Source organism: Epinephelus fuscoguttatus, linkage group LG10 (genome assembly GCF_011397635.1).
Source record: "Epinephelus fuscoguttatus linkage group LG10, E.fuscoguttatus.final_Chr_v1".
NCBI lineage: Eukaryota > Metazoa > Chordata > Actinopteri > Perciformes > Serranidae > Epinephelus > Epinephelus fuscoguttatus.
This window is the reverse complement of record NC_064761.1, coordinates 7,409,055-7,434,411: the sequence shown is the minus strand read 5'-3', so window position 1 is coordinate 7,434,411 and position 25,357 is coordinate 7,409,055. Positions and strand designations below refer to the sequence as shown.

Sequence of the window (25,357 nt, the reverse complement as noted above, 5' to 3'; positions counted from 1 at the left end):
TGAGATGGAGGCAGATGCCAAGTTCACTGAAAATGGCAGAAGTTGAATTAATGTTACCTTGTGACAGTTTTTCTTTTAGTTGTAATGCTTGTGAAATCAATAAATAACCTCATGTCTAAGCCCTGTTTTTTAATTGTAGTGGTAGGATTACATTAATTCTAGGTTGAGTTTTTCCCTGTAACTTAATGCTGAAATCGCCTGGAAATCCACATTTAAAAAAAAAAATCTTCCTAGTGGAGCATAAGGCTGAACCCCTAGGGATTCACATCATTGTCACCCTTTTCACACCTGGTGAGTTTGCACTCCTGATCAGAAGGTCCGTGATCCCTGTCAGCTGCAGAATCTCCACTAGGTGGCAGTAGATCCACAGTAATAAAACTGCCATCAGCGCTGTTAGAAACTCCAGTTTTTCCTTTGTTGGACAGACTCAGCTTTGAACTGTGCGTTTGCAGCTGTAAAAGCTCCAGCTTCCCTCCTGGGCTGACCGGCCCGTTTGAAGCGTCAACATCAAATAGTTCAGAAGCACTCACAACCACCAGCTCACTCAGCTTTAGTGCCTGTTTGCTCCCTGAGAGAGCTGCAGGCTCTCAGTTTGAGAGCAGTGAAAACCAGAACCTGCCCTCCTGTCAACAGAGACAAGCCTGTTATCATTTGATGTTTACTCCTATAAACTCAGCTCTTCCAGGGTGTTTGGGAGTCTTTACAAAGTCCTGAATTCAATTTTACAAATATCAGACTGTAGGAATACTTTCAGACACTTGAATTCATGACTGATTCATGATTTCTTTCTCTTTTTTTGTCAGAATTGGTAGATTTCTTCAGCCAGTGTAATGCTTCTCTCTATTACAAAAAATAAATGCACAGACTTTATACTGACCTGCTGCACGTACTGTATCTGCAGGGTCCAGGTTAACCTGATTTCTAATGAGAACAGAGGAAACCTGTTCCCAGTATAAGTAAATCTTAAAGCTACACTAACAGTGATATTGCCCCTGTGCACAAAGCAAGCTCCCAGTTTGCTGTTGAAGAACTTGACTGGTCTGAACAAAGCCCTGACCTCAAACCCATCCAACACCTATGGGAGGAAAACTAACTGAGTGACAGATTGATCACCCAACGTCAGTGTGGGACCTCACTAATGCTCTTGTATCTGAACAGGAGCAAGTCCATTTATTTCAGGCCACATAGTTTAGATATACATGTGTGATTGTAAGTTTGCCCCTCTCAGCAAACTGTAACTTTTCTGTGCTTTAGGTGTAAAAAATGTCTCTTTGCCAGCTGTTCACAGGAACCTTCTGGCTTGATTGGTCCAGAAACTTAAATTTGTCTTGTTGTCTTAAAAAGGTCTCTATAAAGTATTAAATAATCGTCCCTGATGTTTGCTGTCACTGACTACACTTAGATACATGAAATATTTCAGGTTATACCCATATTCTGAAAAAGATTTAAAAGAATATTCCCACCAAGCTGATTACAAGGCTAATGGAAATGAACGTTTCACTAATAGTCCCATGTACATGCAGCAATGCGTACTCCCATGAACATAAAACACCTGTCAAAATATGGAAGTGGAACGAATGTAGCCACTTGTGACATTTTGCTTCTTCGCGTCAAAATAGGAATTTCTCCACTGGTGCTGGACTTGTCAGACCACACGAACACACCCTCCCTATTTCATTCCTTCAACCACCTTCTTGAAAAAATCAGTGTTGCAATTTTTGTGCATATCCAAAACCTGTTGATTTTTCACTTTGTTAATGTGCTGTATACATGTACAAAGAATGCTCCCGAAATAAACCTGAAAAATGGGTATACCCTGATGTCTTCATCAGAAAATGCTACATTTGGAATAAGGTCTAACGCAGAATATCCAAACGTAATATGCTGTTTACAAGACCCCTATCAAATTTGGAATATTGTCATATTTGGGATAATAGTGCAGTATCAGTGTACGTCTAAGTATAGTCACTGTCAGTTCACTGTCGCCCAGCGCAACATGGCAGTTTTTATAACTCCATAATACTAATGTACAGCTTGTGTATGTACTAATGTTGCTGTTGCTTCTCTTCTCCTGCAGTTTTCTGAGTCAAACCATCCACCTGTTGGATGAGGATGACAGCCTGTACTGTATCTCAGCCTGGAATGACCAGGTGAGTGCCGACTTCTTCATCTGCTCACACTGTACCTGCCCTTTGTTATAAAGATCCCACTCTCCTTCTGTCCTCCTCTTCTTTTTCTCTCTCCGTGAGATCTATATTTGGCTTATCTGTTTAAAAGTCTAAAAGGGCTTTTTTATCAGCATTTATCTGCTTTTGTCCACTCTTTACTTGTTATACTCCTCCTCTTTTCATCCTACAGTCCTCTCTTTTACAGACAAGCAAGCGACAAGCAACAAGCATGACGTCCTACAGGAAACGATTATCCCTGACCCCTTGCAGTGTAGATGCAGGAGTGTGTGTCTTTCAGCAGCTAACGGTTGCATAACTGACGTCTGTCTGTCTTGGCATATCTGGAGGGTTTTAGGATTGTTTGACCTCAACAATAGAACATGTTATGAGGTGATCTATCAGTTTTCTTTTAACCTGAGGGTGTAACTCAACAACATCCGCAGAGCGAGACACCAGAGGATCTCGTTTTGTTCCATGTTCCTAAACATAGAACAGCTGAAATAGTCTGCCACACTCTTTGTTTTTTCTCCTCATTTTATTTCCCCCCTGTCCTGATGTGGCCTTATTCGTTCTCTACTCACTGATTGACCTACAGGAACACTTGAGGTACACAGAAAAGTTTCATGTGTCACTGACAGCTGTTGTTGTTGTCGTACAGGGCTATGAGCACACAGCAGAAGACCCAGCCCTGCTGTACAGGGTAGAGAGTATGCCCGGCCTGGGCTGGGTGCTAAAGAAGAGCCTCTACAAGGATGAGCTGGAGCCAAAGTGGCCAACACCTGAGAAGGTGCAGGATTTAAGAACCCTAACCAGTGCTTTGGATGTTTTTCTACACCTGTTACCAGCTGTTCATTTTTATACATCCCTGCTGATTATTTTACTAATCAAAACATATTAAGTCCAACTTGATATTCCACCACTTAACTGGTTTCACTTCATTTCTTTATATGACTAGGTAGTTCATCACCCTCATTTAATCACGTTTATATGATTTATTTATATTTTGGCGTTTACAGAAAAAGTTAGAGACTAGCTGGTGAAGAAAGTGGAACATCTAGCAGCTTAAAGAGACATGATATATTTCTGTGGAGTTAGTGAAGACCAAACTAGAGTGAAAATGTGCAGTAATTTGTACAGAGAGTATGCATAAAGGGTGTGTGTGTGTTGAAGATGTCACAAACTGTGGATGAACTCTGTGTGTGTTTACCTTGTAGCTGTGGGACTGGGACATGTGGATGCGAATGCCGGAGCAGAGGAAAGGCAGAGAGTGCATCATCCCCGACGTGTCCCGCTCGTACCACTTCGGCATCATCGGCCTCAACATGAATGGATACTTCCATGTGAGAGCTGAACTTTTTTTTTTAAAAAAGTCATTCTTAAAAAGGCTCTACTGTACGTGCTACAACTGTAGCCCGAAGTGACACAATTCAGCAACAAAACTTTCTGTCAAGATCTGAAAAAACACTTACGTTGAAGCCTTAATAATTAAACATGATATGCTTTAAAACCATAAAGTTGTGGTACAGTCTACAGCTAAATAAGTTTATCAACCTAAATCCAATTTAGTTAAATGTAACAAAGGAGCTTCGTGATGTATGCTTCCTTTTAATCTTTAAGATGAAACACTATCTGATACACGATATAGTGTAAAGCTTATATGTGTAACTGAGCTCTTTTGTCTCATAGGAGGTATATTTCAAGAAACACAAGTTCAACACTGTTCCAAATGTGCAGCTGAAAAGCGTCGACAGGTGTGTAGACTCAGGCTATGTGCTTTCTGTTCACTGCTGTGCTGGTTTTCAAATCATGACTTCTTTAACTTTTTGTAAAAATAATATGGCATCACAGTGACAGTCTTGATGTTCTTCACAGTTTAAAGAAAGACGCTTATGAAGTGGAGATCCAGAACCTGCTGAAGTGAGTGAGATACAAAAACCGTGCTGAGCCTGGAGATGATTTATATTACATTAGAAGGCTGAAATACATTTACATTATTTATGGTGTGTTTTTGATCTCAGGGAAGCAGAGGTGCTGGACCACACTAAGAACCCATGTGAGGACTCGTTCCTGCCAGACTCTGAGGGGAAGACCTATGTCATGTTCATTAAGATGGAGACAGAGACAGACACATCCACCTGGACAGAGCTCGCCAAGGTATTTAGTCAGTGCAGGAACACTGGTTGGTAGTGTTGCACGGTATACAGACAGTAAGAAGGGTATTGCCATACCGTGCTGTTAAGAACAGTGAAATACCCCATCTTTAAGAATGACAGTGTTTTAATAAGAGCAGTATTTTCCTATGAGTTGCGTCAATGTGCGACAGCAGGACAGTGTGCATGTGTGCCTCATTCACAGGGCTCCACATTAACTAGCATTCGAGCAGGTGGGTTGTCAATACAGTTTTCCAATTGGGCAAGTGAAATAATAATACTAATAAGTGAATAAATGCGATGTCTAATATAATGTTATCTGAAAATAAAGTGCGTACTCTGTCACCAAATCTGAGCTTTTTCAGTGGAGCTGCGTGCACGAGTCTGTCTCACTGCCAAGTGTTGAAAAGGACTGCTGAGAAAAATCTGACATACTGGACACAATACACGTTAACTGTTGGGTCAATGATGTCGAACAGACACAACATTACTAACATTAAATGTCTCTGGAACGCTGCATATATGAGGCTTTTTTTTCCCAGAAGCCACCGCTAACCATCATACCGTTTTGAGGGCTACGGTGCGATCATTTCTCTTTTACAAGCTTTGTAATAAACTCCTGTGTTTTTTTTAAACTTTTGTAAAATAATTCCATAATGATAAGTCCAAGACTGAACACCTTCTGTGATTATTTATCAGTTTTCAGTGTTGAAAACAGCTGTTGTTGTTGTTGTTGTTGTTAGGTGTCTGCTAGGAGTTTATGATGCCTTGGACTGTCTGTCAACCAATCAGAGACTGTGTTTCTGACCATGTGGGTGGTGTTTGGCAGTTTCTTTCTGTTCCATGACTTTTCCTACTGTTTTTAGGTTTTTCAGTGTGGTATCATTTCAGTATCAAGATATTAAGGCAGGTATCTTATTGAAAATGTGATTTTGGTATTGTGACAACACCACTGGTTGGTGGACTTTGAAGAAGTCATTGACAGTGGCTGTGTATATAAACACAACACTTTTGTTTTTGCTCCCATTTTTCATGAGCTGAACTCAAAGATCTAAAACATTTTCTATACACACAAAAGACCATTTCCCTCAAATATTGTTCACAAATCTGTCTAAATCTGTGTTAGTGAGCACTTCTCCTTTGCCGAGATAATCCATCCCACCTCACAGGTGTGGCATATCAAGATGCTGATTAGACAGCATGATTATTGCACAGGTGTGCCTTAGGCTAGCCACAATAAAAGGCCACTCTGAAATGTTCAGTTTTATCACACAGCACAATGCCACAGATGTCGCAAGTTTTGAGGGAGCGTGCAATTGGCATGCTGACTGCAGGAATGTCCACCAGAGCTGTTGCCCGTGAATTGAATGTTCATTTCTCTATCATAAGCCGTCTCCAAAGGCGTTTCAGACAGTTTGGCAGTACATCCAACCGGCCTCATGACGGCAGACCACGTGTAACCATACCAGCCCAGGACCTCCACATCCAGCATGTTCACCTCCAAGATCGTCTGAGACCAGCCACCCGGACAGCTGCTGCAACAATCGGTTTGCATAACCAAAGAATTTCTGCACAAACTGTCAGAAACCGTCTCAGGGAAGCTCATCTGCATGCTCGTCGCCCTCATCGGGGTCTCGACCTGACTGCAGTTCGTCGTCATAACCGACTTGAGTGGGCAAATGCTCACATTCGATGGCGTCTGGCACGTTGGAGAGGCGTTGTCTTCACGGATGAATCTCGTTTTTCACTGTTCAGGGCAGGTGGCAGACAGCGTGTGTGGTGTCGTGTGGGTGAGCGATTTGCTGATGTCGACGTTGTGGATCGAGTGGCCCATGGTGGCGGTGGGGTTATGGTATGGGCAGGCATATGTTATGGACAACGAACACGGGTGCGTTTTCTTGATGGCATTTTGAATGCACAGAGATACTGTGACGAGATCCTGAGGCCCATTGTTGTGCCATTCATCCACGACCATCACCTCATGTTGCAGCATGATGATGCACGGCCCCATGTTGCAAGGGTCTGTACACAGTTTCTGGAAGCTCAAAACATCCCAGTTCTTGCATGGCCAGCATACTCACCGGACATGTCACCCATTGAGCATGTTTGGGATGCTCTGGATTGACGTATACGACAGCATGTTCCAGTTCCTGCCAATATCCAGCAACTTGGCACTGCCATTGAAGAGGGGTGGACCAACATTCCACAGGCCACAATCAACAACCTGATCAACTCTATGCAAAGGAGATGTGTTGCACTGCGTGAGGCAAATGGTGGTCACACCAGATACTGACTGGTTTTCTGACCCCTCAGACCCCCCAGTAAAGCAAAACTGCACATTTCAGAGTGGCCTTTTATTGTGGCCAGCCTAAGGCACACCTGTGCAATATTCATGCTGTCTAATCAGCATCTTGATATGCCACACCTGTGAGGTGGGATGGATTATCTTGGCAAAGGAGAAGTACTCACTAACACAGATTTAGACAGATTTGTGAACAATATTTGAGGGAAATTGTCTTTTGTGTGTATAGAAAATGTTTTAGAGCTTTGAGTTCAGCTCATGAAAAATGGGAGCAAAAACAGAAGTGCTGCATTTATATTTTTGTTCAGTGTATTAGCACATCAACTTCTCATGGAAAAGATTGCCAACTGTTTCCCAGATTATACCATCAGTTTTTGGATTACCTCTCAAGTAGCCATTTAGTTCACTTAATTTCAATGAGAGCATGCTGTTGATTGATAATCCTTCACTGTCAACATGTAGTTGGTTTCATATTTTATCATAGTTACAGTGTGGTCGTGAAGTCCTGCAGTTTAATGTAGAGCTGTCTCATAAACTCCTTGTTGGTCCATTCATCACTGCATATTTATTATGACCTTACTGTCATGACGAGGAGTGCTTTAACTTTCATTTCTTTTTTGTTCTCATCTTTGTCACAGACAAAATTAATCATTGAGATGTATGTTTTATATTTTTTGCTAATGAAATGAGCCCTGCTATAAGGATTCTTGTCTCTCTCTGTCCTCTGCTCAGTGCCTCCATGTTTGGGACCTGGATGTTCGGGGATACCACAGAGGCCTGTGGCGGCTCTTCAGAAAACGTAATCATGTCCTGGTGGTGGCTGTGCCAATCTCCCCATACTCGTAAGTGAAGCTCAAATTACAGTTTGTGCTGCTGTAAAGATGTCGAGGCCCTTGTGAAGTACATCTTCCCATGTTTGTGTGCAGCCCAAAAATTTGACTCGCAGGCTGCATCTTTATCAACACATACAGCTACGCAGACATCCAGTATACTATAAACAGAAGTATACATGCTTGCTGTTTGCCATCCACTTTGAAGCACATAACGGCTTTCACACTTCCACCTCTATACACACACAGAGGTGGAATAGCTTTTTGTATGTTTCTAAGAGTATCTGTGGCTATCATTAGCTTTACAGATTGATCTACAGTATTGAGTTACGAGGGGTTTTGATAGTACAGCTTCTGGCCTCCCAAGGCAATTTGGTTGCAAGCAAGGAGCCAGGCTTACACCTTGTTTACACCCTCTGCATAATGAAAGCAGCCCTGAAGCGAAATTCTCCCAAAAATCTGAGTACTGAATACTGAGGAAAAGGCGAGTCTCATTTTCATGCTGCGCCAAAGTTTCTTCTAGGCACTTGCGTAACAGACGGCTATATTGATTAAATTTCAAGTGCATCTGCTCACTCAGACACTTGTAAAATGGAAAAATGAAAAAAAGCATCAGCCCCAGAGGCATTCCATAAGAATAATAACAATAACTCTGTGCATCTGTGGTTTTGGGAGAGCACATCCCAGATTAGGGAATAGGGAAATCGTGGTTTTATCATTGGACGAGGGGTGTAGCTCACAGGTGGTAGTGTCTCCAGAATGACACCAAGTGATTGCAAGCCTTAAAGTCATACGTGATTTTTTTTTTTTTTTATGTATGTGGAGGAAGACCAACACAAAAAGCAATGACCTAACATCAAACAAGACCAACATGCAATCCTCCTGTCTCCAGTTTTCAACTTGGCCTTTACACTTGCATCGCTGTTACGACATACAGTATATATGATACTATTCAAAAACAGGAAAGTCACCTAATGTTGCTGTTATTTAGTACGCCACATCCTCATTTCATACAGACCTCACTGATGCAGGTTAAAGGAACAGTGTGTAAGATTTAGGATGATTTATTGGTATCTAGAGGTGAGGATTTCTGCATCTACATTAAAGCAATGAATTTGAGGGTGCAAAAAAACACAACATGTGTACGCCGCTTAAATGTGTGCTCACCTTATTTCTGATCCAGGCGTTGAGGTTCTTACCGTTTCCTGAATTATTGGCAGAGGTCTGTTCCTCTCCAAAAAAACGGACCTGGTGATTTAAACTGGTAAAAACACTGAATAAAGCTGTTTCATGTTGAAAAAAATGTTTTTCTGAAGATGCTCGTCATGGAGCGGTTGCCGTGGCCGACACGAAAACACAGTGGTCCTTTCTAGCTAGTGTTTGGTTTATCCACTCTGGGCTACTGCAGAAACATGATCGTGCAACATGGCAGTTTCTGTAGATGAGGACCTGTGTAGCTATAAACGGGCCATTCTAAGGTAACAAAAACACAACAATTAAAAAAAGTTCATCCTGTCCATATTACATTACTTTTCTGCCAAGTAATCCTTCTAAATTCTACACACTGGACCTTTAAGTAGCCACTAGCATTTGCGCTCAGTTGACTGTTCACTTCAGTTTTAACAGGGCTGCTTGAAATATGCTCCTCCTTATTTGCACTTCTCTTGCTAATAGTTCCTTTTTGGAGCCATTGCAGTTCAGCTTGTAATTAATGATGGACGTATGTGCGTGCTACGTTCATGAATGTGACTGCTGTGGTCAGTTGATATTAACACAAAGACATGTAGACTGTAAATCCAGAACGTAGTTTAAATTACATTTCAGGGATCTCATAGGTAATGTATTTTCATTCAGAAGTTTGTAATATTTTGATGTAACTCTTTCATGTACAGCTGCACAGCTCATGTGTAGCTGTGTAGCTACACATGAGCTGTGTAGCTGTACATGAAAGAGTTACAGCTACACAGCTCATGTGCCAGCAGTGGCATTCATACAACAGTTTGAGACAGTTTGAGAACCAGTGTTGCAGGTGAAAAATAACACATCTCAGAACATCTTTTATTTACAAAAAGAACAGAGATGACAATCCCCATACCCAGCGGCAAACACAACAAATGTGTCACTATCCGTCCCTTTCTGATCTCTTACCACTCTCTGTCTCTGTCCTCCTGTCTGTCCATGTCTTTGTTTCATTACCAGTGTGAAGAAACCAGCCAGTGTCACTCCCATTCACTTAGAGCCTCCGCCCAAAGAAGAGGGAGCACCGGTGGAGCAGTTATAGACATGATGTCACACGCACACACACGCACACACAAACATACTTCAACCAGTCCAGGCCTTTACTCGTCTTCACCAACAACCACTAATAATCCAGCCTGGGACTCACAACTACAAAACTGACTTTTCTCAAAGGTTGAACTTGTGTACGAGAGGGTACCTGGGAAATGGAGTCAAATTTTTGTCTTTCTTACTTTTAAACAAAAGAGGGATTAACACTACAAACTGCACTACTAAATCCGTCCAAAAGCTTGAGGAGGAACTGTGATGCTAAACCCTGTTTTGAACAATCAAAACAGTATATGACTGTCAACAGCTGTCTGTTTCTGTTTCCGTGACAACTGTGGGCTGAACCTACGGTTGGTTACATTTCAATTCAAGCTGAGACTTTTCGGCAAGAATGGTACAAACACTACAAACGCACACTCACCTATTTCAGCCAGTTTTTCCCTTTAGTTTGTCGTGTTTTTTGACTACTGAGTGAGTTGTTCATTTTGTATATACATTTTAACTTATCTCTATTTATTTTACATCTGTCAATCAAAAAGGACTTTGTTTGGGGTTTGTTGCATTTTTTTTTAGATCCACTTTTATCAAGATCAGTGCATTTTTTAAGAGCCTAACGTTTACAGATAATGAAATAATAATGTATATACATGCCTATATATTTTTTGATGAAAAATTAAAAGGGTCAGCATATTTTTCAGCGTTAAATATTGAGTTTGAGTGAAAGAGTTGATAACAGCCCTGTGGGTTTTTGCTATTATTGACTGCTTGGGTCAGTTGCTTCGGATCAGGTTTCATGAGAGGATCTCAGTGGTGGCTGAAAGAAACAAAAAATGAAAATATGAACAGGACTTCACAGTGCACACTGCATTTAGAAGCAATCTAATACAATATTCCTATTTTGATTGTGCCACAGTGATGCTTACAAACAGAAACAGAAAAAAGACCTCTTTGTTTTCAGTTCTTAATTTTAAATTCTAAAAACAAAAATCCAGTTTTTGATGTGACAAAGGCAAAATATCGTGTCAAAAAATGTACTAAAGTTGGTTACCATGGTAAGTATTGTGTTGGTGCTGGATTTAAAAGTTTGTGTTAGCACCAGCATAGAAAATGTTCAAACAATACTAAGCCCTTTACTCAGACATTTACACTACAAATTGAAAGTGGAAAATCTAAAAAAATCTAAACAAAAATGATGATAATAAAAAAAGTATATTAAATTCTGTTGATAATTTTAGTTCCCCGGTGAAATTTTAGTTACATTTTCTTGCTTCATTAATTGCCTTTTTGATTTAGAAATGCTTATTCGTATAGGAAGCGATAAAAAAATGTACTTGTCAGTCTCGCAAGATACTGTTCATTTTAATTGCGTGTCGAGCTGTCTGTTTTTTATTTGCATGATGTTCCTCAATGCAGCGTATGTTTCAAATCAATGAAAAATTACCTTGTTCTCCCAGTGTGCAGAATTTTGGCCTCTCTCAGCCACCATCGCAGCTGGAGGCTCCAATGCTTGAACAGAAAGTAGCAGTTCATACACTCTTCATCTAGACAGAATACAGAAAGCCCATCTGCATATTTAAAGGCTACAGGTAATGGGTTATAAATATTGAAATATGAAGGAGCAACATCACAGAGGAGACAGGCAGATATTTAAGGGGTCCGAATGTATTTACCTTTTTTTTTTTTTTTGCGTCCTACAAATGGAGTGGGAATGTTGGGAGGTATGATCTAAAATATCATCAGCCATTTGTAAACAACCAAATCTATATTAGAGATGTGACTTTAAAACTATAAAAATCTTTACACAGAAGATGAGGGAGAATGTATTTTTTTTTTTTTTTTTACCTCATTGCGACATCTGATTTTTATGAGATAAATTATGATTATGTGGCTCTCTTGAGATTTGGCTCTTGTATTATGAGACCCTAAGTCATAGTTGATTGACAACGCCTCCAGTGTTCTTTGATGAATGCAATATGTTCTGTACAATTAAGATCAACAACGCTAAAATTATGTTGTACAACATGGACTAATTATTTCTCTCTGCAGTTTATCAAGAAAGCAGAGTCAGTATTATTAACAAAATACTAAGCCATTTATAAACACCTAATAAGCAGTTTATAACACTATAATGTAGCTATAAGCAAACAAAAATTAGTGTACCAGTGTGTCAGCAATTAAACCCCCCCCCCCTTATGAAGCATCACTAACGGTCAGCGATACTGTGCAATTGTAGCCCAGGAGACTATGTGCAGAGGGTCTGAGTACCAAGCTGCGCACCTCAAGATTTTGTGACAGTACAGGCGGCAGTTCAGTTGGTTAGATGCATGAGAAAAAGGTCTTTGGTAAACAAAAGCTTAACAGACTTTCATGTTTTGTTCTACGACATAAAATACGTCAGTAAATATCCTCTATCTTGGATTTTGAAACTTCTTTAAAAAGGCAATTGCCAACAATTCATCACATGGAACATGACTTTGTTGTAGTTGTTGTTGTAGTTCGTTCATAGCCAAATAATATCTTTGTACTTCTGGCGATTGCACTTAAACCTAAAAAAATCAAAAGTGCTGTTAATTTGTATAGATTATCTTGGTGAACAAAGCGTGTAAGTATCCCAAACTTTTGTTTGCCACAGAGTTTATTTTTTGCAGTAATCCAAACCCCAGTTGAAAAATCTCAAAGACTTTTTGGCGAGGGAACCAGAGTGATTCTAACTTGCATGTTGACCTACTAACAAAATTGTCAATCCTGTAGCAACATCAACTGTATATAAAGATGGACATGGACTTGGAATTTTGAGTTTGGCCCATGTCCTGTCCGCTAACATCGTGGGGGCGAAGTGTTTGACGTATACGGCAGCCAGCCACCAGGGGGACATATTTTAGCTTCACTTTTGGGGAGTTCTCACATCGTCCATCTTTATATACAGTCTATGTGCAGCACTATATACGCTGATGCAAATACTCTTTCTTAGGAATGCAGTGCTAATGTTAGGAAGCATCTAAGTAAGTAAGTAGGAAAGAAGTAACTAGCTTTTACATTCTGAGTGGACATCAGCTAGCCTAGTTTGCTAGCTTCCAGCTACTTGACAAATAAAAAAAACAAAATTAGCAGCATGGTGGTCTTCTTGACTAATGAATGTTATAAAGGGGACAGAGCTCTGGAACTGCTAAGGTACATAATCAAGGTAATTTAAGCCAAGTAGGGAAAAAAAACTATATCAGTGTTTATAGGCTGCCTGAGGTTATGACAGTTTCAGCCGGTAACACACCACAGAAGCTGACATCTTTAAACTCTCACTGACACACTTATTTCTGCTTATAACTACATAATAGTGTTATTTTCTTAATATACTATTTATGAATTTTATTCTTTCAGTGCTCATCCCAATTGTGTTCTGACCAGTTTTTTTTCTTTTCTCTGGCTTTTAAGTGATTTTAAGCTGGTGTAACACTGTACCGACTAAACGAATGAGTGTATCACGTTTCAACGCATCGATCAGTATTTGCAGAGTGGTTTGATTTTAATGTGTGTATTGTGTGTTCAGAAAACCACATATTTACTATCTGCAGTAAGAGAATCCTGTTAGACAGAACCATTTATTCAGCAGTATTACAACCTGTGTCGTGACTCAGTTAATGTCCATGTGTGTCCTGGAAATTTCATTTTGGTTTCAAGAAAATGAACAAGTAGAATCTGCCCACTTTCTAATATACTTTTTTCATTTTTGTCTTTTCATTTAACTGGTTTTTATAGTGGTGCGTATGCTTCCCTTTCATGAATGGAGGGGATCCAACTAAATCAGTCTCCTCAGCAATACTGTTGATTTTGTGTGATGCTGTGGGATGATTTGGAAAAACTGGAAGGTACTTTGTATGTGTGATGTTGAGGATCCATGGACGTACTGTAAGTTTCTGATGCATTTGACATATGTATGAGTTCCTTTATCTTTTATCATGGAAATAAATAAAGATGTTTTTTACCGAGGTTTCTTAGTGGTGCTCCTTTTTTTTCTTTTTGGGGTCACACCGTACTCTGTGTTGTTGAAATAATTCATACAGAAGAATGTATTATTAGTGTGTATTATTCATGCAATAAACTTGGAGCTATTGTTATTCTTAGCTCAGATTTTTGTACTTTTTGCGGCACCGTGCTGCCTGCAGATTTCCCCAGAGACCTCCAGGCAGAGCAACGGTGAGAGGAAACGCATACGGCGAGGGAAATATATGCAAATCCTTGCAGCTTGGTGGAGTTCTGCAGCTGCTGCGGTCTGCCAAGGACAAATGTGGCTTCCTGCTCTTTGAGCTCTGACTTTCCCACCTGTGATGATTTGACTCCTACCAGGAGCTACTTTACATCGTCACAGTCCCAAGTATTGGAAAAAAAAAAACATTGGTTCTATTACATATTGAATCTCTTCAAAGTCTGACATTTGAGTTTTGCATTTTCAAGGTGATTATCCCACTTTCAAAGCAGCCTTTGTTTGACAACTTTGTAAAAATTCTGCACACTTGAAACTCAGTGGAGTTTTGCAGTCCATCACACATCATCATATCAGCCTTTACCACTGCCAAGCTTACAGTATTGCTTCGCAGAGGTGTAGACTCAAGTCAGCTGACCTGGATTTGAGTCAGACTAGAGTCACAAATTTGATGACTTTAGACTTGACAATTAAAAAAAGATTTTAACACCAATGACTTGTGACTTCACTTGGACTTGAGCCTTTTGACTTGAAAATACTTGATACCTTTCCCCAGGTCTAAATAAAAGATTAAGTGTTCTGTAAAATAGTGCCATGATATCAGTTCATTTTCACCTAATTTCCTGAATCATATAACATTAACAATATTAGTTGACATTAGCTTAAAAGCTGAGGAAGTTTTTAACAAATGCATGCACATTTTGAAAAGCATTCATGGTTTTTGATGACTACGTATTTTTAAAATTTATATTGGCATTACATTTGTGGAAGAGTGGATGGTCAGTCTTCACTTGGAACTTAACTTGGGACTTGAATGTAAAGACTTCGAACTTGATTGTGACTTGCAAAAAAAAGGACTCTGCTCACCTCTGATGTCACCTCTGTTGGGCTGCAAAGGGCCCACCAGCCCCCAGGACGACCCGCTGGTGTGTCTCTTGTTTGGACAGTTGGAGCTTTTCTCTCAGGGAAAGCTGTCTTTTTGGTTAAGCAAATCCAAATTTAAAGTAATTTAAGATGAGTCCAAAGTCAAAATACAAATTACAAAATACAAGTCCTTTACATACTGAGGTCTAATAATTAGATATTCAAGCTATACATGGCCTGTCAGTCACTAACTTCTTATTTTAGTTTTCAGGGTTTCTGGAGGCCGGAGAATGAAATGGTTTTGCTCTCAAGACCCAAGAATTTTAGGAGTCAAATCTAATCTAAGTCAAGTTTTAACACAGGTTTCTTTTTTCTCGTTGACGTGAAAAATAGTTGCAATACCCTCCACAGTTCTAACTGTCAAGCCTGAAACAATGACCCTGATATTGTCTTAGTGACAGAGACGGCTGGTATAAATGGGCTAGCAGGGCTATCTTTTAGATAGACGAGAAAATTATTAAATTACAGAAAATATTAAAATATTAGTTATTGAACCTTGGAACTGATTGTTTTTGGTGGAACCTATAGCAGCAACAGCACTGAAATAGTCACAAAAACGTAGGAGTATGGGCTGATATTTTACAGCCCATACTCGTAGAATCAGCTTCCAATCATTGTTGTCACATTGTGAGTGACAGGTGTCGTGACCAGCCCCCTTGATTTACTGTCCAGTTTTGGCCAATGACAGTGCGTGGAAGTACAGTGAGGGCCTGCCCACTGTTACTGTAGTGGGAGAGTGAGCATTGAATCTTGCCAATTGCGTTAGCATCATGCTGAACGAGGTGGATTATTTAAAATGACTTGGTGATTGACCTGTTTGCATCCCAGAAAGGCCGTCGATGTGAGCTTCTCTTCAAATAAGGTAGGCCCAAGTAGGGCTGGGCGGTATTCGCGGTGACGGTATCTTACCGCAGTAAACATGAGCCGCGGTACTGCTTTCGTGGTTACCTTCATACCGCAGTACTCCGGCTACGGCGGCAGAACGGGGCCCGGCCGGCCTGTCTCACTCACCTCCCTCGCTAAGTGATGGAGGTGGCCTGGCCGACCGCATCAAACCCAGGCCTGCAGGAGAAGGGGGCCCGGGTGCCGCCGGCCCTCCCTCTTCCCGCTAATGTTTACATACTACATAATGTTTTCTACACAATAATGGATTAGCAACCATTTTACTTCTGACGATGAATAGTTTCCGTCCTAGACTTGTATGGCTTTTTAAATTGTTTTATTCAAGGTTTAAAAAAAGAGAGAAGACGATACCGCAATATCATGCTGTCACCGCATCCCCCCAAAATAATACTGTGATATTGATTTTAGGCCACACCGCCCAGCCCTAGGCCCAGGCCCGAACCTCTTATTAAAGGAGCATTACTCCTTTCCTTTCTTTACCTTTACTGTCTGTGTGTACAGCAGAAAATAGTCAGTGTGTGTATGTGTGTGTGTGCGCGCGCGTGTGTGTGCGTGAGAGAGAGACAGAGAGAGAGCTTTTGGCATCAGAACATTTTTGTAGTTAGCCTAATTCTCTAGTTTTGCTGTAGTACATTGTTGCTGTAACCTGGTACTGTATCTCAGTGTGATGTTACTGTTACTGCAGCTGAACTATTGATCAGTATAGGCCATAGGCCTAATGCGTTAGCCCTCCCACCCAATTTCACCACGAGCTGCTACTGCTTAGTGATGTATCCCAGCTTGGATTTGAAGACTCCAAATTTATATCAGAAAGTCTGCCTTACAAACTGGGAGTGTGAAGTTAAAAATGTGCGGGTGCTTACTAAGCATTGAGCATCTAACCAAGATTCACTCTGAATTTGCATCAAAGGAAGTGATTCATGGTTTTTAGATCTCCATGTATACTAGGAACTAAAAGTAATGATGTCATGCCTCTGCCAAATTGATTTGACCTTTTGTTTCCATATCTGTTTTCGTATTTTCGTCAAAGTAAATTCCAATGCTAAATCACTGTAGTTGTCTTTTAAGTCTGCCCTAAGACCACGATTCACGTCTACAGATCCAGGATGAGCTACCTGATATATTTTGTTCCCTTGATGCGCCAAGGAGGCTCAGTAGCGCTCCCTAGAAAATGTCATTGAAGCAGCCCCCGCAGTACATTTTGCTGAGAAGTATGTCAATTGGTAGGCATATGTAACATCCCAAGATGTACAAAAAAGCCTCTGGAGCCATGCCCCAAACCCAACAGGAAGTCAGCCATTTTGAATTTAATGTTTCAATTACATGCATTGTTTTTTGGCCATTTCCAGGGGAAGTACTTTAACAAACTCCTCCTACAGACTTGATCCGATTGACTTCAGATTTTGTCTGTACCATCTTAAGACCTTTGACATCAAAAGTTGCTAAAAGCTTGAGTTTTCATCAAACTGTGTGACTGTGGTGTGGTGTCATATTTCCATATTTCGCCACCAAACAGGACATGGTTTGTAACTCTAACATAAATGGTCTAATCTGTCCCAAACTTAACATTTTTTTGGGGCTCCAGGCCCGAGGCTATCTTCATGCACAATAGGTGTCATGGTGATTGTACCACCTTCTGGTAACAGGCAGTACATTTTGTCAGACACTTATTTTTTGATTTACATGACATTTACATGGTGGGGACTACAATTGTAGCACAGCAACATGACGTATGATTATTGTCCTCTCCAGCGCCACATAGTGGAAACAGGAAGTAGTAAAAATCATGAAATAGGTCATTTCAGCACCCACACTGCATGGAGAATATGCCATCTCACTCCTGCATGCAATGTCTGACTTTCACAGACATGAACTTCCGCGTCAGTCAGCGTCCAGCAACCCCCACATTGCGTAAAGGTGCGAGGGCCTGTTCATCACTGCTTGCAGCTTTAATTTCGTTTGTAACTGTTGTATAATTGTATTTTACACTTGAGTGGATGCTTTACTGTGACTATTGGCACAACAGTGTGTCAGGGCCCAGGTGCTTGCACACACTCTAGTGTAATGTTTAGGTTTAAGGTTTTGTTTTTGTTTAAAGTAATGCGAAGCAAAGTGGTTGTAATGGATTAATGTCTGCTTGTGACACTAGCAGCACAAATGCAAACTAGATCAAACAAACTAACCTGTTCGTTATATAGATATAAATGGCTCATTCTGTAGGATTTAGCGTCATCTATTGGCAGAAATGTAAAATATTCATAGCTATGTTTTTATTATTGTATAATGACCTGGAAATAAGAAACAGTGTTGTTTCGTAACTTAAGGATTAGTTTACATGTGCGATGTGCGGTTGGTTGTGTGTGGTTTCCTTTGTATACTGAAATTGCTACATTGTGCTACAGTTCCTAATTGCAGCACTCAATCATATCAACCTTGAAGGCAGAAATCTGATGAGCAATGTATGACCATATCCACCACCTGGCTCTACATTTCAGACAAATGCAGTATTCTACTTCCAAAGAGTGGTTTAACTGCAGTATTAATGCTGGCATCTACTTGAAAATGACATGGTGTGTAAATGTCTCCACCATTCAAATAACCCACAGGTTTAGACAGGATTCTGTCCACTTTTAGGCATTACGGCAAATTGACAAGCCCACCTCATATTTGAACATTGCAATATGTGTGCGATTTAATACAGGCTAGTTCATGCAGTGCTTAATAAAAGTCTTAAAACATACATTGTAAAGTTTTGATTGATTTTATTTTATTTTTTCCAATTAACCTAATCTTATATTATAATCTGTAGGAGAAACCAGGGCACCCAGGGAAAGCCTCATATGGGAAGAACATGAAGTCCTCACAGAAAAGTCTGGTGTGAACCAGATCTTCCCAGAGACATCAGTGCTCACCACTGAAAATAAAAATAAACGACTCACTCACAAATCAAAAAGCCCGAATGGTAAAACTCAAATTTGTTATGTCAGAGGGTGTAAAGTCTGGAGCTGGCCTAGATAATAATTGGGAAAGATGTCCCAGTAACATTGAGAGCACCCAGGGAAACAGATACATTTTCTGTTTCAAATCAGATCAAGCTCAATTGGATTTAAAAAAAAAAATCAGGCTCCATTCATTGTCTGCATAGCAGCTCCAGACTTTACACCCTATGGCATCACAAATTTGAGACTTTCTTCTCTGGTTTCTGGTTTTTAGAGAGAGTAGCTCATGTTCACAAATACTGATTAGATTTTCCAACGCCATGGAAATAACATATCAGAATTCTTAATTTAGGTGGTGTTCCTCTTTAAGGCCAACTGAGCTGCAGTGGGTTGTGTTCTATGTGCTGTTTTAGGGCCCTGGCTTGAGCATTGCCATATTTAGTCAATGATACCTCCATCTCCACAGGGAAACAACGTCGTCCTGCAGGTTCTGTCTTTGTGGAAATGGGGGGTAGACAGATTAGCTGAAGATCAAGCTCACGGTTGTCTTTGTCACGTAGCTGCAGTGGGTTGTGTTCAGTTTGCTTTTTGAGGGCCCTAGCTCGTGCATAGCCATATTTGGGTAATGATTCCTCTGTACCCATGGTCCCCACAGCCCCAGTGGGGAGTCGGAGTCGCCTTACACACGTCTGTCCCCTTGAAGTCAAAGCCTGGGAATTTCTGGGAGGTGGTGGAATTGGTTTCAGCTCTCTTGCCTACTTAAAACAGTGGTCTGCATAATAATGATTGAGGATGAATGATGATCCATGACTTATACTGTAGCTGGAACAGATATTAGCTCAATGAAATAATAATGGATCTGACATCCGCTAAAATCTCAAAAGCATAACATGTTTAATGACTGCTATTTCCCTGCTAAAACAGGCAGTTGGTGACATCACCGTGACATCACATCACAGTTCATGCCTTTATGACTCAGAGACACAAAAGCCTACACATGATGACATCATGACATTCCCTATGGTATCACATGCCTTTATTGAAACACACACAAACATTCTAAAGGCATTTTGAAAAAAAAAAAAATAGGATCAAATAATCAATCAAAAATGTATTTGTCAAATATAATAATAAAATGTGATTTCAGTGAAATGCAGAAAACAGTTCCATTAAGTTGTATATTCAAAATAGTGTATTATACTACCAAATAAATGTGTGTGTGCGTGTGTGTGTGTGTGTGTGTGCGCGCGCGCAGGCGGGGCCACCCAAACCCACACCTCAGTCCTGGCACAAAATCAACCCCAGCCTTACCTTGCCCTCAGATGGCATGGGAGGCTCTGGGGGCAGATCCCTTGGTTGTTTGGTTGTTTCAACAATGACCCAGGGGTATCATTTACAGTTCCAAAGCGCTTCTCCTCTGACGAGGGTGGCTGCATTTTCCATTATTGTAGACCACCAGCACAGGGAGGTCTTCACTCTCACGGCAAAGTCAGCTATCAGGGAAGTGAAGAAAGAAGATCAGCAGGCAGGGTTTTATTTCCGCTACTTTCTTGTTGGATCACATTCAGGGTCTGGGGCTTCACATCACTGAGAAAAATTGCAGTCTCCAGCCTGCACAAGCCACCCAGTTTCTAGACATGTGGCTGGATGCCAGAGCTGGGTTGGTGATGCTGTCACAGGAGAGGCAGGTTTCAATCAGGACGTGCCTCTCTCATTTTCAGCTTGGTCCCAGGGTCACGTGGCGGCTGTCTGCCATTTAGGTCTTATGGCAACCTCAGGACAAGTGGTGCCATTGGCTCTTCTACACATGCGTCCAGTCCAGAGGCATCTCTTCAGCCTGGGGCTCTGTCCATAGAGACAGCTGCAGTGCTCATCACCGTGCAGCTTCATGTGGACCTCAGGTGGTGGCAGGACACAGCCAACATCTTGAGGGGGACTATGCTTGGTCCAGTACTGTGTCGGCAGGTACTCTCTACGGCTGCCACCCTGGAGGATTGGGGCGAACTCCACGAAGGCAGGGGCACCATTGGGGTCTGGCGCGCCTGCTTGAAGGGCCAGCATATCAGTGCTCTAGAACTGAGAGCCATTCACCTAGCCCTACAGCATTTTCTCCCAAGTCTGCAAGGCTGTCACGTTCTGGACCTACTCTCCAGGGAAGGCCCAAGTCCAAGGGAGTGGAGGCTGCACTCGGAGGTGGTCGGAGAGATCTGACAGTGACAATGCCCTTTGCCCACTGGTATGTGTTTCCCCCATTCACTCTTCTCCCAAATTTGCTGCAGAGAGTTCGGAAGGAGAAAGTGCAGCTAACCCTGGTGGCCCCGACCTGGCCCCACATAACATGGTTTTCGGAGGTGGTGTCTCTCCTGGCCGGGAGGTCATGGAAGCTCCCTGTCTGGTGGGACCCTCCGAGTTATGCACAGGGGGCTCTACTCCATTCCTTTCTACAGGGGCTCAAACCTTGGACCTGGCCCCTGAGCGGGCCAGTCTGCTAGGCTTGGGACTTGCACAGTCAGCAGTTCAGACCATGCAGAGTGCTAGGGCACCGTCTACGAGGGTTGCATACTCGCTGGATAAGAGCTGTTGTCGTTTCCTGCTGGATGATGCTAGTGTCATGTTGTGTCCAAGCCCTGCATTCCTGCCAAAAGTAATCACAGACTTTCATTGGAATCAATCGGAGTTGCAACCCTACAACCCCTCCAAGGAGGGTAGTGAGGGTCAAAAAGACTCAAATCTCTGTCCTGTTAGAGCCCTGAAGGTCTATGTCCGGCGCACTGCAGCGTTTAGAAAGACAGACCAACTCTTTGTTTGCTTTAAGGCCCAGTGCCAGGGCCAGCAGCTGTCAAAGGCTAGGCTGTCTTATTGGGTCATGGCGACAATTGTTGTAGCGGTATTGCTGTTTTCCCAGATCTGATCAGTTAACACTGAAACAATGGACAAAACAACAAACAGAATAACCAAGTCATAATAAAGCAGAATCTTCCTTTAAACGTGGGTTTTACTAGGTCAAAGTCCATTCTGACTGAAAACAGCTGAGAGTGAATAAACACCAGCCTGGGTGGGGATCCATCCTCTCTAGGTCCCCACTAGTGTTAATGCAGTCTGTCATGTGTGTTTCTGAGCTGATGTGACTGTTTGTGTTTATGAACCCGTCAGCTGGAAAACATTTGCATCAAGTCTAATTTAGATGGATTTTCTGACTGAATGTAAACTGATAGCAAGAGTTTGTTTTACTGTGTGTGTGTGTGTGTGTGTGTGTGTGTGTGTGTGTGAGTGTCTGTGTCTGTGTCTGTGTGTGGGTGTTATACACAATAGACAGTGCCAACAGTGTCATGTTGCATTTTTTTCCATTAGGCATTTGTTTCATGGTTTACACACACACACACACACACACACACACACACACACACACACTGTCTTCACCAGCTCCAAACATGGCCATTTGTGCCTGTCAGTCAGAAGTTGCTGGTTCGTATCGGTGTGTGCGTTTATGTGTGTGTCTGTCTGTGTGCTTGCCACCTTTTAAATGTCATTTTTGACCTATTGAGCATTCTGATGAGCCGAGCTCAGAGGCTGTTGGCTGAGATGTAGATGGAATATTGATTTTGCGTGTGTGTGCATGTGTGTGTGTGTGTGTGTGTGTGTGTGTGTGTGTGTGTGTGTGTGTGTGAGCTGGCGGTTATTACTAAACATGAAGCTCAGCAGCACTGAGATGATGACAGATTTAACTCTAAATACCTCGCAGGTGTATAATTGGATGGAAGACCGAACATGGTTTGTCTTCTTGCTCCCTTTCTCCATTTCAAATAGCCTTATTACCATTACACACACTGTTTAGCAGCAGCAGAATTTACAAAACAGCAAAGATTATTTTGTATTATTGTTTAATTAAAGACAAATAAAGACAGAACAATAATTAAATAAGATAGAAGTAAATGAGATGAAACAAAGGAACTCATCTTGCCTTCATTTCTCATTATTAGCATCATTTTATTACTTTTTTATGAACCTATATCATTATCTGTCCTCTTAGAATACATTTTTCGCATCCTTCTTTTCTGTAACATATTTATTTTTCCCTTCATTGTGTCATACCCCAACACATGCACATAAACACATTACCTACCCCTTCCCCCATATACATAATAAAATAAAACCCAACACTTGTTTTTGCTTCCAGGTTTAAGTTATAGCACTAAGACTTTTTTTTTTTTTTTTTTTATAAAATTTTAGTCATAAATCTGTTCAAATCCCTGTTAGTGAGCAATTTTCCTTTTTTCAAGATAACCCATCCACCTGAGCTTACTAAACAGTATCATCACCCATCGGTTTGCGGACTTTGGAATTTTGACCTTCGCCATCTCTGATTTTTGGAGCCAGAAGTGACCATAGTTGAATGAGAGGATGGAGCTGTGGGGGACCAAGGAGTGGATCTGACTCATAAGCCCTGTTTCCACCAAACACTTCTGATATGGTACCTTTTGAATCAAAAATAACCCTTCAAACATGGTACCTAGATCCGTGACACGTTTACCATTTCCTCCGCCGACAGTACTCTTAAAGCCACAGTGTGTGGGAATTTCTCCCATCTAACGCTGAAATCACATATTGCATTCAAACTGATAGCGCACTCTAGCGCCTCACTGTTTCAAACACGTATTGCAACAACTGTAGCCGCTGTGTACCAAAAACCTATGATAACACTGATGAAACCATGTCATCCGATACTACATGGAGTATTCATTCAGGCTCATGACACACGCAACACGAGTTGACAAACCCCCTCCTCACCATGCTGGCTGTGTTTACAACGTAGGACTGTTGGGGTGGATGTAAATTGAAACAAACCAATCACGTCTTGTCCTTTGACAACTGACAAGTGGCTCAACCTCACACACCTCATCCCTCTCCTCGCATTACTGCGCCGCTAACAACTGTTAGTGGCCAGCGGCACCACTGCCGCATAACAAAGTCCCACTCTTTGAGCATAATGCAGGATCATGTATTATGCAGCATCACGGGAGACGGAATCCTCGTCGCCAAGAAAGTGCAAAAGGGAATCAAAAAGGCAGCGTGACCGGTGAATTAAAAAAACAAGGGTCAGCATTGGGGTTGCCTTTCCCAGGTGGAGAGAGCTGCTGAAGGAGAAAGGTAATACAATCACAGGCCAGCGCTAACAGTGGCTAACAGCGGCTAACAGCTAACAGCGGCGCAGTGATGCGAGGAGAGGGATGAGGCTGTTAGCGACAGGCCGCAGCGGCGCTGGCCTGTGATTGCGTTACCATTCTCCCTCAGCAGCTCTCTCTACCTGGGAAAGGCTACCTTCGTTTTTTTTTCGCCGGTCACGCTGCCTTTTCTATTCCCTTTTGCACTTTCTTGGCGACAAGGATTCCGTCTCCCATTATGCTGCATATGCATGATCCTGCATTATGCTCAAAGAGTGAGACTTTGTTTCAGATTTGCCAGGGTAGTAGCGAAGCGCCTCTTGCTCCTCTCCTTCGGCTCCTTAGTCACGCAGTGCTGACTCTCAACGAAAACGCCGAAGGCGGTGCTGTATGTCCCTTGCTGGCGGGTGTATTCTCAAGATGGCGAAACGTAATGGAACCCCACAGACGACTTACCCGCACAATGTACAAACAAATCCGAAATTCTCCTTTTACAAGAATGAGTCAGATTATTGGTGGAGGTAATAGTACACCAGTGATGACATATTTATGAATGCAGACATAAATTTTTGCCAATAAACAACTGAAAATGTTACACAATGTCCCTTTAAATGTGGCTGGGTTGTTGTCACTCACTGCTCCGTTCACAGAACGAGGTTGCACACCAACATTTTCAGAACTAAAAAAGAACAGGCTGCAGTGAGAGTCTCTTTCGATGGGATATTTAAAGATATCAAGTTTATGCATTTAGTTCTTCTCAGACAAGCTCCACCGGCCGCAGCCCACAGGAGTGATGCCCTGTGATGCTTTTTTTTTTCTCCAAGTGAGGATTAGAATATATGCAGTTCATAATCCAGTCAAAGCAACGTACCGTTTATTTGTAGTGTTTGTAATCACCAGATGAATGTCCCTTTAGCTCTATTTTCCTCTCCAACAACTCCTGACAAAAATATCTGTCTGTTTTGCTTCTAGATGCTCCACTTATGTCTAGTACCATGGGTATAACAGAGTTTATTTGCTGAAAATGAAAACAGTGGGAATGAGAGAGGTGAGACCTGGGGCCTGTATCACGAAGTGAGATCAACCTTTCCTGGGTTACCCAGACCTAACAATGGCAATCAGGATAATTGGTATCACGACGCTGGATATCAACTCGGTAACTCAACCCAGAGTTGCTTTATCAAGAACCATGAACGCGCACGCAGCACGAGCGTCCTCACAGAGCCCCGTATGTGAGGGGAAAAAAGTATTTCTCGTGAGGATCAGAGATTAATTCTACTAAAATATGAGGAGGAGAAAAGCAACATTACAGAAAAGGCCAACACCGTGGCAGCTGCAGGAGGAGGAAACATGCGTGGCAACGCATAACGGGATGAATAATGTTTAGTTTTAGTTTAGATTAGTTTATTTGCACATAATGTTAAAAACAGACAGTATAAAATTTACAAGATCAAAAAAAAAGAAAAGTGCCAGAGAGGTTAGAAGCCACTAAAAG

The 25,357-nt window shown here is 41.6% G+C and overlaps 1 protein-coding gene across 1 annotated transcript in view; it reads left to right on the top strand.

Moving 5' to 3' along the window:
- Positions 1-13,728, top strand: part of pomgnt1 (protein O-linked mannose N-acetylglucosaminyltransferase 1 (beta 1,2-)) — a 29,446-nt gene extending 15,718 nt beyond the window's left edge. Inside the window, exons 15-22 of the mRNA XM_049587077.1 lie at positions 2,078-2,150; positions 2,827-2,955; positions 3,383-3,508; positions 3,855-3,919; positions 4,041-4,085; positions 4,187-4,322; positions 7,353-7,462; positions 9,650-13,728. Of these exons, the coding sequence (XP_049443034.1) occupies positions 2,078-2,150; positions 2,827-2,955; positions 3,383-3,508; positions 3,855-3,919; positions 4,041-4,085; positions 4,187-4,322; positions 7,353-7,462; positions 9,650-9,731 (766 nt within the window). The 3' untranslated portion in view covers positions 9,732-13,728. The remainder of the gene's footprint in view (positions 1-2,077; positions 2,151-2,826; positions 2,956-3,382; positions 3,509-3,854; positions 3,920-4,040; positions 4,086-4,186; positions 4,323-7,352; positions 7,463-9,649) is intronic.
- The last annotated feature ends 11,629 nt before the right edge of the window (positions 13,729-25,357 follow it).